The sequence below is a fragment of the Hyla sarda genome, chromosome 1, assembly GCF_029499605.1.
Source record: "Hyla sarda isolate aHylSar1 chromosome 1, aHylSar1.hap1, whole genome shotgun sequence".
Taxonomy (NCBI): Eukaryota; Metazoa; Chordata; class Amphibia; order Anura; family Hylidae; genus Hyla; species Hyla sarda.
Window position 1 is genome coordinate 216,086,405 of NC_079189.1, and position 15,272 is coordinate 216,101,676.

Sequence of the window (15,272 nt, forward strand, 5' to 3'; positions counted from 1 at the left end):
GCCACATCCTCGCTACTGCAGCGCCCCGGTCAGATCCACTGACCGGGTGCGCTGCGATACCGCCTCCAGCCGGGATGCGATTCGCGATGCGGGTGGCGCCCGCTCGCGATGCGCACCCCGGCTCCCGTACCTGACTCGCTCTCCGTCGGTCCTGTCCCGGCGCGCGCGGCCCCGCTCCCTAGGGCGCGCACGCGCCGGGTCTCTGCGATTTAAAGGGCCACTGCGCCGCTGATTGGCGCAGTTGGTCTAATTAGTGTGTTCACCTGTGCACTCCCTATGTATACCTCACTTCCCCTGCACTCCCTCGCCGGATCTTGTTGCCATCGTGCCAGTGAAAGCGTTCCCTTGTGTGTTCCTAGCCTGTGTTCCAGACCTCCTGCCGTTGCCCCTGACTACGATCTTTGCTGCCTGCCCCGACCTTCTGCTACGTCCGACCTTGCTCTTGTCTACTCCCTTGTACCGCGCCTATCTTCAGCAGTCAGAGAGGTTGAGCCGTTGCTAGTGGATACGACCTGGTTACTACCGCCGCTGCAAGACCATCCCGCTTTGCGGCGGGCTCTGGTGAAAACCAGTAGTAACTTAGAACCGGTCCACTAGCACGGTCCACGCCAATCCCTCTCTGGCACAGAGGATCCACCTCCTGCCAGCCGAAGCGTGACAATATATAATGTTATTTTTTAATGCTTCGGACAATTACGCACGCACCAATACCAAATTTATTTATATTTATTATGTTTACATTTTTTTTTTAGATTCTTTTTATTAGTTCATTATAACAGATCATAACATAAAAAATACATCGGGAGAAATATTACAAAAACAGAAGCCAGTGGGCAAAGATAACTGGAAATACCCCACATAACGCCCCAACCCCCCCTTCCCTTCCCTCCACCTTTACAATCTCTTTGTGTACATCAAGTAATAACATCAACGCTTGAACATCAGACATCAGGCCCCCAGATCAGTAGGTCCCATAATATGACTTGTCAGCCCCTATATCAGCCCATACATGAGAACCAGACTAACTACGCTATAGCTAGTCTACCCAAGGTACCCGCTACTGACTTACGCAGAAACCATGTGGTGTTGCAAAAGGGAGCGACCACCATAGCTATCTCTGCATCAGATATAAATGTTGAAACTTTCCACTTTTTAAAGAATGCTTTAGCATTTCTATCACTATCAATATGATCAAAATGGAGACGTCGCATCTGCCGCAATACCTTAGCAACAGTGGGCACTTCCGCTGTCAACCAGTGTGCCAAGAGACGCCTCTTTCCCACTAAAATGAATAAATGTCCCAGCAAAGTAAATGTTGCACCTGGCCGTGGGGCATAGAGGAGTATCATGGAGGGGGTCTATCGGTAAGTCAAGCCCTAATTTGGTCCTCAATAATGGAAATAAGGAGACCGAGAAGGCATTCGTTTTCGGACATGTTATTAGGCCATGTAATAAATCAGACCATCTCAATCCACAATTTGGGCACTTTTCAAGTGTCCGATCGAGGGAGAGTGAAACCGTAAAGGGCATGACGAATCACCTTAAACTGAGTCTCCCTCCACACCTTCCATATTGCCACCATCCTCACATTCATCCAACCTTCTAGTATAGGTTTACTAAGCTCATCCTTCCCCAGATTTTGTTCCCAATAACGAAATAAGGTAGCCCCTAGTGCTTCACTACCTTTCCTTTTAATCTTCCAGTACAGGTAAGAAAGAGAATGCATCACAGAGGATGAGGACAAGGACACTTCGAAAGACGTGGACCCTCAATCTAGGTCATAAGAAAGACAATAGCTGTGTGTATTGTAGAAAATGTTGAGGGCCTAAACTATACTGAGTTTACATGACATGAGACTATGACTGACTAAAAACACTCCCGCCTCCCTCCACACCTGAAACAGAGCATTTTGATGACTTGCCTGATGACTTGAAAATTCTGGATGCGACCATAATGGCATGTGTTTGCTAATTTGGAAAGGTAGGCCCGTGGCTAGACTACAAGCCTTCCATGCAGAAACAGTATCACGCAACAGTATGCTGTGTTTGACCATAGGTAGCAACACAGAGTATTGGGTGTGGAGCAAGGCGACCAACGACCAACGACCACTGTCCTACCATTTGAACCTCCAGATCCACATTAGAATATCCACATGATTCTCTTATCCAATCCACACTATGGCGTAATAGACAAGCCAAATTATACTGGCGTATATCAGGAAAGTGTGGCCCTACCTGCAATTTAGGAAGCATTCGTTTTTTCTATGCAATCCTGGGCCTTTTATTTGCCGATATCATTTTCGTGAACCCTCTCTGTAGCAAGTCTACATTGTCATGCTTAAGCAACAATGGCAAAGTTCGTATTAGGTAATTTAGTAAGTAATTTAGAAAAGCTCATCATCTTAAGCAAATGGCATCTAGCTAGAAATGGAAGTGGGAGAGTAATGCATCTCCCAAGTTCCATCCCAATTTTCTGAAAAAGTGGCTCATAGTTGAGAGAATGCAAGGAACTAGGGAGGCAGCATATATGTACAGTCATGGCCATAAATGTTGGCATCTCTGCAATTTTTCAAGAAAATGAAGTATTTCTCACAGAAAAGGTTTTCAGCAACACATGTTTTGCTATACACATGTTTATTTCCTTTGTGTGTATTGGAACTAAACCAAAGAGCAAATTGGACATAATGTCACACCAATCTCCAAAAATGGGCTGGACAAAATTATTGGCACCCTTTCAAAATTGTGGAAAAATAAGAATGTTTCAAGCATGTGATGCTCCTTTAAACTCTCTTGGGCAAGTAACAGATGTGGGCAATTTAAATATCATACCTGAAAGCAGATAAAAAGGAGAGAAGTTCACTTAGTCTTTGCATTGTGTGTCTGTGTATGCAACACTATGCATGGACAACAGAATGAGGAGAAGAGAACTGTCTGAGGACTTGAGAACCAAAATTGTGGAAAAATATCAACAATCTCAAGGTTATAAGTCCATCTCCAGAGATCTAGATTTGCCGTTGTCCACAGTGCACAACATTAATCAAGAAGTTTGCAACCCATGGCACTGTAGCTAATGTCCCTGGGCGTGGACGGAAGAGAAAAATTGATGAAAGGTGTCAATGCAGGATAGTCTGGATGGTGGATAAGCAGCCCCAAACAAGCTCCAAAGATATTCAAGCTGTCCTGCAGGCTCAGGGAACATTAGAGTCAATACGAACTATCTATCAACATTTAAATGAAATTAAATGCTATGGCAGGAGACCCAGGAGGACCCCACTGCTGACACAGAAATAAAAAAGCAAGACTACATTTTGCCAAAATGAACTTGAGTAAGCCGAAATCCTTCTGGGAAAACATCTTGTGGACAGATGAGACCAAGATAGAGATTTTTGGTAAAGCACATCATTCTACTGTTTACTGAAAATGTAATGAGGCCTACAAAGAAAAGAACACAGTACCTACTGTGAAATATGGCCATGACTGTATCCCTAAGTATTTTATGGAGGAAGAGGATACCTTAAAGGGGTATTCCAGTATTTTTTTTTTATTTGACTATGCTACAAGGGCTGTAAAGTTAGTGTAGTTCATAATATAGTGTCTGTACCTGTGTGTGACGGTTTTCTCACAATTCTTCTGTGATTTTCACTCCAATATTTATTTATAACAGAATACAAAATTACTGTTGTCTCAGATTTTTCCCAGGTTGCAATGAGGCACAGACCTGACTCACTAGTCAGCTGATGACAGGGAGCCTGTCTGCTTCAATGGGTGGAGGGATCACTTGGTGGGAGAGAGATCAATCTGCAACAGCTGTAGGCACCCTGATTGAAAACCACAGGTCTTTGGATGGATGCAGCTCATTTATGTTTCAATGGGTGGGGTGGCTGATGTGTGGGAGGGAGGAAAATGGAATTGTGGGATTTGTAGTAAAAAAGAAAAAAAGAAAAGTCAAACAGGAAATACCAGTTCACAAACAGCTAGCCACAGTGTTATGGTAATCTCACAACATAGCCATTTAGCCCCAAGACAAGCGCAGATTCTTCCTAAGCATGTCCATTACTGTCTGCCAGGTACGTACTAAAATCACCTTATGGTGCATAACCCCTTTAATAGGAATCCCTAACCGTTCTCAGTCAAGTCTCCGGAAGGAACCCTGTATATCTAGCAATACAATTTTAGTAGCATTTACCCTAAATCCCGAGGCCTGACCGAAGTCTGTCAAAATCTCAAATACCCTCCCAATATCATCCACTGGGTTGGACAAAAAAGAGCAGAATATCATCCGCAAAAAATGCAGACTTCACAGTCATGGACCCTACCTTTATTCCCTTAATCGTCTGGTCAGCTTGCAGGACCCTGGAAAGGGGTTCAATAGCTAAATTAAATAGAAAGGGTGAAAGGGGAAACCCTGCCATGTGCCCCACCAGGTGTTCAAGGGGTGGACAAAAAAACAGGGAGATGGATCCTCGCTAGGGGAGAGACATACAGTGAGTGCACATAGGTGGAGACGGCCCCATTAAAACCCATAGCATCTAGAACCCTCCACAGCGACTCCCATCGTATGCTATCAAAAGCTTTTTCGGCGTCTAATGATAAGTTAGCAGGCAATGGGTGCTGCGCCGGATGGATCTGAACATCATCCAAGACTGCCAGCACTTTTCTAATGTTTGCCACCTCTGCCCTCCCCCGTACAAAACCCACCTGAGCAGGCCAGATCAAGCGCAGCAGCACCACGGCCAGACGGTCAGCCATAATCTTTGACATCAACTTTAAGTCTACATTGATTAGGGAAATGGGCCTATAACCGTCAGGAGAGGAAAGATCCTTTCCTGGTTATGGAAGTACTTTTATGTATGCAGTATTTATGTTAGTAGAGGGGACCGTGCCATGTAGGTAAGAGTTAAAGAGTACTAAAAGGGACAGGGATATTTCTACGTTGAGTATTATAAAAGTCACTTGTGAAAACGTCTGGCCCCGGCGCTTTGCCGGATGGGAGAGACTTAAAGGCATTATCCAGGGAAAAACTTTTTTTTTAATATATGAATATGAACTGGCTCCAGAAAGTTAAAAAGATTTGTAAAATATTGTAATCATTTCAGTACTTATGAGCTGCTGAATTTGAGTTGCTCTTTTCTTTCTAAGTGCTCTCTGATGACACCTGTCTCGGGAACTTTCCAGAGTAGAAACATATCCCCATTGAAAACCTCTTCTACTCTGTGCAGTTCCCGAGACAAGCAGAGATGTCAGCAGAGAGCACTGTTGCCAGACAGAAAAGAACAACTCAACTTCAGCAGCTGATAATTATTGGAAGGATTAAGATTTTTTAATAGAAGTAATTTACAAATCTGTTTAACTTTCTGGAGCCAGTTGATATATATATATATATATATATATATATATATATATATATAAAGTTTTTTCCTGGAATACCCCTTTAATTGCTGCCTGCAATTCCTCTAAAGTAACATCAGAGTTCAAGAAATCAGACAATTTTGGTAAGCCTGCCTCAGCTAACCAGTCCCTCAAAGGGGGAAACGAAGCCGGGGGGCAAGAATAAAGCGCCTGGAAATAATCCCTCAACATGGTCATAACAATAGAAGGGTCACTGACAGAACGCCCAGCAGAATCTTTTAGGGTGCATTCCCACAGGGCGTATACGCAGGGTATTTGATGCTGCGCAAAATTTATGGCAGCAGCGGGAAATACGCTGCGTATCCCTTGCTCACTATACACACAGGGCTTTCCGGCGGCAGCCCTATGTGTGTAGTGAGTTTTGGAGGCGGAGCCATTTGCCGGCGTGTCTGACGCGCGGCTCCGCCGCGAGCCTGCTGCCAAGCCTGTCTATTAACCTCCCTTGGATCACCCAGGAACGTCGTGTAAGCCGTCCGTAATTTGTCCCCTTTCTCCTGCAACTGACGTGCAATACACTTTTTTAGTTTGGACGTATGCGCCATAATGCGGCCCCATAACACAGCTTTTGCTGCCTCCCAATATACCTGAGGATCAATATCTGGGGAGACATTATGTGACTCATAATCCAGCCACCAATGTTTTAACAATTACCAGAACTCGTCCTCTCTCGATAACCCTTGGGGGAAGCGCCAAATATAATCAGTGCCATTTGGCACAGTGTCCGCACAGTCGCAGATGACAGGGGCATGATCATACATGACTAAATCTGCTAAACGGCTATGCAAAACCCTAGACACCAGTGACTGTGTTAAAAACACATAATCAATGCAGGATCATGAATCCTGCAAGTAAGAGAAATGAGTATACTCACGGGAGTCAGGGTGCAGCAGTCTCAATGTATCAACAAGCCCCAACTGAGAATCCCATGTACATAGGGTAGTGTCCCTATATCCCCCGGGACCTAACACCATGTCTATTCCTTCTTCTGTCTTCCTCCCTCGACATCACATTATTAAAATCACCTGTTACTATTTTATCAATCGTACCACTCTGATGTATTTGGGCAGCTAAGAGATCAAAGAAAGACAAATTGTCTCCATTTGGACCATATACGTTCAGTATTTCACATTCTCAAGATTGCGTTCACAACAACAAGTTACACCACCTACCCTCCGCATCATGAGAGACAGAGAGGATCTCATGTTGAAATGCCCTGTGTATCAGGATGAGGACACCAGCTCTACGGCCCACTGAGGGGGAGCCAAACACTTTCCCTACCCCCATCTCCTCATTCGTATGAACTCGGCTTCTTCTAAATGCGATGCTTCTTTTATAATAGGGCAATGTCAGGAGAATCAGGAGAGGGAGAAAAAGAGAAGAAGCGGCACTATAGTGCGGTTAATCCCAGATAATATGGGATGCTAGTAATGTATATGTAAATTTCGCTCACCTTAGCATATTGTGCGGGCAGGCACAACACTGATATGCTCTTGTATAAAAGTGTTCCAATGTCGGGAGGCAGCTGGCCGTCGGTCCCGCTGGATCAGCGGTGCAGATGCAGAAGGGAACAGCTGGAGAGAGGGCAGCCTGACAGGGCTGAGCTCCGGACCAGGGAGAAAATTCTGACTAAATGGCTCAGATAGCGCACTCCTGGAGACTTCAGATTTGTAAATCAATGCCGTCTTTAGTGGTCAAGAATGGCAGTTTATAGTAGGACAACGCGTTTCAAGGTTACACCTTCTTCTTCAGGTCCAGTTACATCTTGTTATAAAATGCACACTATATATACACACAAAAGCAAAATTCAAAAAATGGCGGGAGAGAGGGTCACGGGGTCAGTGGTGACGTCACATGGCGAAAGGATATGTGGTGTTAGAGATTTCTGTTAGTATAATGTATTATGAAATTACCATTACACATTATACTAACAGAAATCTCTAACACCACACATCCTTTCTACTGGCATCAATTCTACCCCAAAACAATCCATCATATACAAAAGTCATAATTGACACACAAGTACCTATATCCTGTTTCATTTACAACATCTGCTGCCATCCACTGACGGTTTCCTATATTACTCTGTGTAACTACATTGGAACGGTAGAAATTGCATCCAACCATTAACATTTGCTGCCACCTACTGGCTGTTTCTTACATTGCTCTGTGCAACTACACTGTAACATTATATGTCCTACTTTGTATCCCCCATGCCAACCTCTTTGTTTACTTTTCCACGGCAATTGACTCAGTTCTGCCTGTCTCAATTGAACCAGCTCCATATTTGATCCTCTCATTGACACAATGACCCAGATATGTCTATCATCATTAAATACTACAACCATGTTAAAGTTTATTCACCATCCCCAGGATTCGATCCCCTTATGTGGTCCAGCATACAGGCCACTGCCATGCACCCTGCTGCTCAGCATCATTGCTCAGCCACAGATTATACATAGGCTCTAACCAGCCTATTGATTTCACTGGGGAAAAAAAATAATTGATATCAAAAATACCATATAGTGAACCACACTGAACTGCAATAGGAGAGGAGCCATGTGATATCACCATTGACCCTGTGACCCTCTCTCCTGACGTTTTTATTTTATTTTGCTTTGTGTATATATAGTGTGCGTTATGTAACAAGATGTAACTGGACCTGAAGAAGAATGTGTAACCTTTGAAACACGTTGTCCTACTGTAAACTGCCATTCTTGACCAATAAAGACGGCATTGATTTACAAATCTGAAGTCTCTGGGAGTGCGCTATCTGAGCCATTTAGTCGGAATTTTCTCCCTGGTCCAGAGGTCAGCTCTGCCAGGCTGCCCTCTCTCTCCAGCTGTTCCCTTCTGCAATGTCAGGAGAATGTGATTTAAGATGTCTCAGCACCATGCTACGTTTCTGGGGCGTCCTGCGTCATTAAAGGGGTATTCCAGGCCAAAACTTTTTTTTATATATCAACTGGCTCCGGAAAGTTAAACAGATTTGTAAATTACTTCTATTAAAAAATCTTAATCCTTCCAATAGTTATTAGCTTCTGAAGTTGAGTTGCTGTTTTCTGTCTAACTGCTTTCTGATGACTCACGTCCCAGGAGCTGTGCAGTTCCTATGGGGATATTCTCCCATCATGCACAGCTCCCGGGACGTGACATCATCATTGAGCAGTTAGACAGAAAATTTCAGAAGCTAATAACTATTGGAAGGATTAAGATTTTTTAATAGAAGTAATTTACAAATCTGTTTAACTTTCCGGAGCCAGTTGATATATAAAAAAGTTTTTGCCTGGAATACCCCTTTAACATTCTGGGAAATAACTAATTTGCAGTGCCAAGAGAACCTAAAGGTGGAAATTCCAATGCCTGCCCTTTGAGAACACACAGAAGACCAAATCCCCCCACCCATCCCATCCCCAAACATAACTCAAACCCAAAGACCTTCCTCCCACCCCAAGAAGTCCCCCATCAATTCGGAGTCGGAGACATGCTCATAGCAAAATAGAACTGCACACGCAACAAATATACTTCAGAAATTTGCAGGATAAGTACCCTAGAAAAGAACCTCACTCAGGCGAGGAAGGGCGCGGAGCCCTCTGATCCTTAGGTGGCGACACCTAGGCGCAGCATGGCTCAGAGATGAGGAGAATCCCGGAGAATGCAGTGTTATTGGAGAGCGCCCCAGGGATGACCTGTGTCTGCCTTGTGATAAATGCTGCCAGACAGGAGAAGGTCAATATGAAGCAAGACCCGTCTTGGCCTCTTCCAGCGATCCGTAAGTAGAGATGGAGCCATCCGGATTAAATACTCTGAGGACAGCCAGGTACACCAGTGCAAAGTGGACCTGGCCTTTGTGTAGCTCAGAACATAAGGGTGATAGCAATTTATGCCTCCTGGCCACCTCTGCTGAAAAGTTATCAAAAATAAGCAACTTACTGCCCTCCAGGAAGAGTCCCTCTTTATGCGCTGGCGGAACGCCCTCGGTAGCTCAACCTTATCTGTGAAATCGAGGAACTTGACAATAACTTGTCTCGGGCGGTTGCGGTGAATCAGAGCCGTGTTAAGTCATCCTTCTCAGGATCAGAGCGCAAGTCCGGGCCCAGCCTGTGAGCCCTCTCCACCTGGCATCTATAAGGTAAGCCCACTCTATGAGTATAACCGACTCGCAAACATGGCGCAAGTCGTGGGTTGTTTCTCCGCATGCGATTTTCCAAATCGTCTACCTTGTCCCACAACTGCCTATTCACTTTCTCAATCTCAGTCATTCTGTCAGATAGAGAATTCAAGTCATGTTCTAGACCCTGCATTCTATCATACACCTCATCTAGCCTGTGAGCGTGTTCAGCCACCTCCATCTGCAATTGGGCCAGGGAGACTTGAACAGAAGCACTAACCGTGTCCTGAAGTCTTTTAGCAACCTCTATTGCCAGCCAAGTGTAGTCAATCGGGAACAAGTCCCTATCTTCCCCCGCTTCAGATGGTGCTTTGTCAGATCTAGCCAGAGAGCTATTGTGGCTTAAGGCCTGCGAGCCTGCCATATTGTCCAAGCCCTCCGCAGCTCCCGTCGCCTTGCCTTGACTTTTTGAGCGGTTCCTGTGGCCCATCCTCAGCAGATATCTTTCCATGTAGTCCCACCATCGTTAGGGAGTGGGAAGAGCACCCTGGCAGGGGTGAACGATGCAGAATAGCGGAGATATACAGATACCGGAAGCGGAGCTGGTGTGGCGCGTGTCCTTACAGCATGGCGCCAGAACCGGAAGTCCGTTTACATATTTTTATATGGGAAAGGGGTGGGGGATATGAACTTAATATGGAAGGGGTTAATGGGTGTTTTTTTTTAAACTTATTAAAAACATATTTTTTTTTATACCCTATTATGAGGAATCATTAGATTCATAAAACAGATCAATGCATGTCTACTGAACTCCATTGATCTGTGTTCATTTGGATAAGCCTGCTCAAGGCAGCGGCGATCTAAATAGTTAATAGCCGGCCACGGCGATCGCCGCATGCCGGGCTATTAGCGGCGGCGGCCCCTGGCTACTGAAATCAGTTGAAGGACGCCGGGTATGGCGCAGGCTCGAGTCAGGAGCCCGCACCATACACCGAGTGCCGGTGTGAGGTGCAGACTTGAGTCCCATGCTGCAAGTCTGTGCCCGCTCCTGCACCTCACATCGGCATAATAAAAATAAAAGGGGGAAGTCGGTCTGGCTCTGCTTGGCCGAAACAGGGCTAAGTCTATGAAAAATTCACCTGCCCAGTGCCCGGAACTACATGTCCCGGGTGTCGGGCAATAGGATTTCCACATCCCTGTTAGGTAGAAAAATGAATATACTATATTACAGTAGTAAGCTGAGTACATTTGTTCTATCATACCTTTTTATCAAAGTCTTTATCCCACATATCATTAATAGTACATCCAGCACCACGCATCAGAACTGCACCAGTGCCAAATAGGGCAAGCATATAAAAATCTGGTAAGCATCCTGGCTGTGCTGCAAGAGCAATGCTCCAAGTGCATGGCAGATATAACAACCAGGTTCCTAAAAAGCACAAAAATAATACAAATTAAAGCAAGGCACAAATAATGCTTATCAAATACTACTATCAAGTCACCCCTACAAAAAGATATTAGAACAAGATGAAAGAATGTACTGCTTAGCCATGACAAAACCAAACGTTCAGCCTTAGGTCTCATTCACACTCCGTTGTGCTCAGCTAAAGGAAGCTCAAAAAACGCCAGAAAAACTGTCACTGATTTCCCTGCAATTAAGCATTTTTCTGGAGTTTTTTTCTCGTGTTTTTGCCTTTAAGTGGAAATTGCATTTTTGGCCACTTTGGCGTTTTCTTCAAAATTTGTTGGGTAAAAAAAAAAATGCAATAGGGATGGAAAAAATGTATTTAACAAAATTGGTATTTTTTATAATGAAATTTGTATTAATTTTTAAACAGGGACCAATTTATGTGGGCGGCAGGGACCTAAAAACGTAGCCGACAATAATAGTGTGGCGGGCTGGAGTATAGTGCACAGATGCGAGCGCAGGAGAAAGCCGCTCCGCATCTCTGCAATTGACACCCGCTGTGATCTGTCCTTAACTGCAGGTACTACTGCTCCCAACATGGAGCAGAGTGTGCTCCATGTTGGGAGTAGTACCTGCAGTTAAGGAAAGATCACAACGGGTGTCACTCCTGACACCCACTGCGATCGTCCTGTACAATGTATAGATGCGGGAAGCTCTTCTCTGGTCCCACTGTAGTATATGCCGTATATATACCTATTTATATTTTCCGCAGTTGTGATTGACTGGAACCATCTGACCAATCACGGCTCTCTGCAGGAAATATGAATCTGTGACGTGAATAAATTGACATCACGGAACATAGTGCAGGATAGCGGAGAAGAGCGGCTGTGCCGCCAGCTTCTATACATTATATAGGAGGATCGCAACGGATGTCAGAAGTGACACCCAGGGCGATCTGTCTATTAGCACAGTTACTACTAGTACCATCATGGAACAGTCTGTTCCATGCTGGGAGTAGTAGTACCACCTAAAAAAATTTAAAAAAGAAAAGAAAAATAAGTGAAAAAAGTTAACACACACACACACACACTTTATTAAACACATTATTAAAATACACTACTAATAAAAAGTTTAACAAAATTTATTAAAATATATTGTTTTTACATTTAAATGGCCCTTTTCTAAATTTTTATTATTGTGGGCTAAATTTTTAGTTCCCTGCCCGCCCACATAAATTGATCCCTGTTTAAAAAGGTTGTTATAAAAATATAAATTTCGTTAAATATAAATTTTTTCCATCACTACTGTATTTATTTATTTTTTAATGAAACCTTATGAAATTTTAATAAAAAAAGGAATCTCCATCCTTTTTTGTATCGCTAAAGTCCCAATAAAAAAAAAAAAGAATAAAAACTGCCTACAAAACCGCCAAAGTTAAAACCCACATGGCATTTTTCCACTCCCTTAGACTTCTATGGGAGGAAAACTCCAAGATTTTCCCAAAGAAAACGCCAGAGTCTCAACAAGAGGTCGTTTTTGAAAAACTGTCCAGGAGCCAAAAATTGCTGGAAAACGCCAAAAGGATAAAAAAATAAATAAATAAATAAAAAAAGAAATATTTATAAAAAATGCCAAAATGAAAAACACCAAGTGGATCTGGCATTTTGCAGTTCCCTATTGACCTGCAGCTAACATCTGGCCACAGCGTTTTTTCACAAAAAAATTCCATGTGGCAGAATGGGCATTCTTATTGGTGTTTTTGCCAAGTGGGAACCTAGCCTAGGTCCTATTTTTTTTCCTCCACTCAACTCCTGTAAAATACCAGACAACCAATTCAAGTTAATGGGATCCTGACCTGAAGGTGTTCAGTTGTGCTTTGACCCATATAGATAGAGTCAGTTCGGAGCAAAAAAAGAGCTGAACAGACCCTGAATGAGTCAGAGTGAACTTACCCTAAGGCTGGGTTTCCACATAGGTTTGTTTTTTTTGGGCATTTTTGGAAAACTGCCACTGCAGCTTTTGAGCCTAAGCCAGAAGTGGATTCAAAAGGAATAGGACATATATATAGGAAGGATTTATACTTCTGCTTCTTTGTGGATCCACTTCTAACTTTGGCTCAAAAACTGCAGTGGCAGATTTCTAAAAACACCAGAAAAGAAAAACCTTTGTGGAAAGCTAGCCGAACACATCCATAAGAATACGCTTAAATTCCAGTTCCTTCAGGGTAAAAAATAGAAAAGAGGTAAAATCTACACCCACCCAACTGGGATAAGAGGCAAGACCAGAAAATCTTCTAGCAGTATATGTACATTCTCTGTGCTTTCTTTTTATTGACCCAATCCTCCCTGGACCGTGTGTGAAGTGTGAGGTGCTCTTCTCACCTATAGGTTTATCCAGCCTCATAAGCCTAAGATAAGGCTGGGCATTCTTTGGCATGGCTTCAACCACTCCAGCTGCAGAAAACCTAGGCCTCGTCCAAATATTGGGTGAAGTTCTCAGCTGGGCACTCTGACCCGCAATGTGGTTGGGTGCATTGTTGGTATTCGGCCATCTGGATGTGAGGAGTTTCTTCTCATTGTCCTTTCTATGGAAGCAACAGGCCACAGAACGTGACATACCCCCAGTATGAGCTGTGTACGCCGCTCTGTTCATAGGCATGCATGTTCGGATCAGCCTGAACTTAGAGGCCATCTCTTATCCTGTCAATTGAAGAAGAAAAAAAAAATATTATTATAAGCATCTTTTCTCTTTATTGAAATGACACTACACTATAAGGCCCATACAGAAGCTCCGTACCGGCCCCACGCACTCAGTATGACTGAATTCTAACATCCGTATTACTGCCTGAAGGTAGATGCCCAGCAGATCAATTGCACCGATCTCCACTGTCACATTACACCACCATACAACCTCCTAGTCAGGACTCAAGTCCTGCAGGAACGCATGGGAACTGAGTTCCTGCACTTTTTTCACAGCAGGAACCCTGTTCCTATAAGCAGCAGTCCTGCAGCACCAGCCCTTGAGTGGAACTCTTAAGCGAATTCCCACACTTTTTTTCCCCAGGATTTGACCCTTGCTCCTAGTGGTACAGAGCTGCAATGCAACAACCATACGGGTGTATGACTCTGATTTTATATGGCGGTAGAGGGAGTTTTAGGGTATGTTCACACTGCGGAATCCCCGCGGAATTCCGTGAGTAAAATTCCGCACAGTGAACGTTAGCATCAGTGTGAATGGGTTTCCGCGAGACCCGTTCACACTGCGGAATTTCAGTGGCGGACAATTCCGCCGCTGAAATTGTTCCGCGCAAAGAAAGAACATGTTCATTCTTTGCGCAGAAGTCCGCGAGCACTGCATAGCCGTCAGTGGAGACGGCGCAGTGCCGCGCGGTCCTACCGCCACCTGCAAGGCTTAATCTCCGCTCGCTGAAACAGGCGAGCGGAGATTCAGCTACAATTCCGCAGTGTGAACATACCCTAAGGGTCTATTCACATGTACAATATTCTGCGCAGATTTGATGCACAGGATTTTAATGCTGCAGATTTCAATGTAAACTAAATGACTAAACAATGACTCCAATCTGCGCAGGATACTGTATGTGTGAATAGACCTTCAAGGTTTAAACAAAAAAAAAGGCCCTTATGTAGCTGTTCGTGGCTTCTAGCAGCAAATATATATTATTATGGTTCTTAGTACAAGGCAGCTACATGCATAAAAAGAACTAGAAGCGATCAGGTTAATGAGATGTTACAGCTGTCATCTATCCCAGATCATGTGACACCCATCCTACAGCTATGCTGCCCCTATGAAACTACAAGCTCCAACATGCACCGCTTATCGAGGCATGCTGGGCTTTGTAGTCCCTCACGTCAGCAATTTAATGCAGCGCGTCACTGGTTTAACACACCCACATCACGGGGGAAAGCGCTCAATCCACCGGATCCTATCACGTGAGCTATTCCGTAACGTGCCGGGCAGAACGTCCTGCGAGCGACGGAACAGCGGCGGTCGCATAGTGATGACGTCACGATCCTCCTAGAAGCATGCTGGGAGGTGTAGTATGGGCAGAGTGACGTAGTCTGCACTGATTCCAGTCGGTAGGGTTGGGTAGAGTTATGTCCGGGTAGATAAAATAGTTCTATGGTGTAATGAAGGGGCGTGTATCTTGTGGTGCACCTGCCCTTATAGATGATGTGTCGCCTGACAGGGCTCAGTAGCTCAGACTGGGGGTTGGAGGGGCCATAGGGCAGTGTTTCCTAACAACTACAACTCCCAGCATGCTGGAGGCACTCTAGTTGGGAAACACTTCCAAAATTTGGTGGTGGAGAATCCAGAGAACAGTGTTTCC

At 44.3% G+C, this 15,272-nt stretch overlaps 1 protein-coding gene and 1 long non-coding RNA gene across 5 annotated transcripts in view; one reads left to right on the forward strand and one right to left on the reverse strand.

Annotated features, from left to right (window-relative positions):
* The window catches only part of COQ2 (coenzyme Q2, polyprenyltransferase), a 39,922-nt gene extending 24,959 nt beyond the window's left edge, over window positions 1-14,963 (reverse strand). Inside the window, exons 1-3 of one of the 4 annotated variants that reach the window (XM_056568724.1) lie at window positions 14,832-14,963; window positions 13,306-13,623; window positions 10,779-10,945 (exon numbers count right to left, since the gene is read on the reverse strand). In XM_056568724.1, coding sequence (XP_056424699.1) covers window positions 10,779-10,945; window positions 13,306-13,615 — 477 coding nt within the window. In that variant the 5' untranslated portion in view covers window positions 13,616-13,623; window positions 14,832-14,963. The other 3 variants (XM_056568725.1, XM_056568726.1, XM_056568727.1) reach the window with 3 other exon arrangements.
* LOC130363707 (uncharacterized) overlaps window positions 14,950-15,272 on the forward strand; it is a 55,195-nt gene continuing 54,872 nt past the window's right edge. Inside the window, exon 1 of the long non-coding RNA XR_008891884.1 lies at window positions 14,950-14,977. This is a non-coding gene — a long non-coding RNA (uncharacterized LOC130363707). The remainder of the gene's footprint in view (window positions 14,978-15,272) is intronic.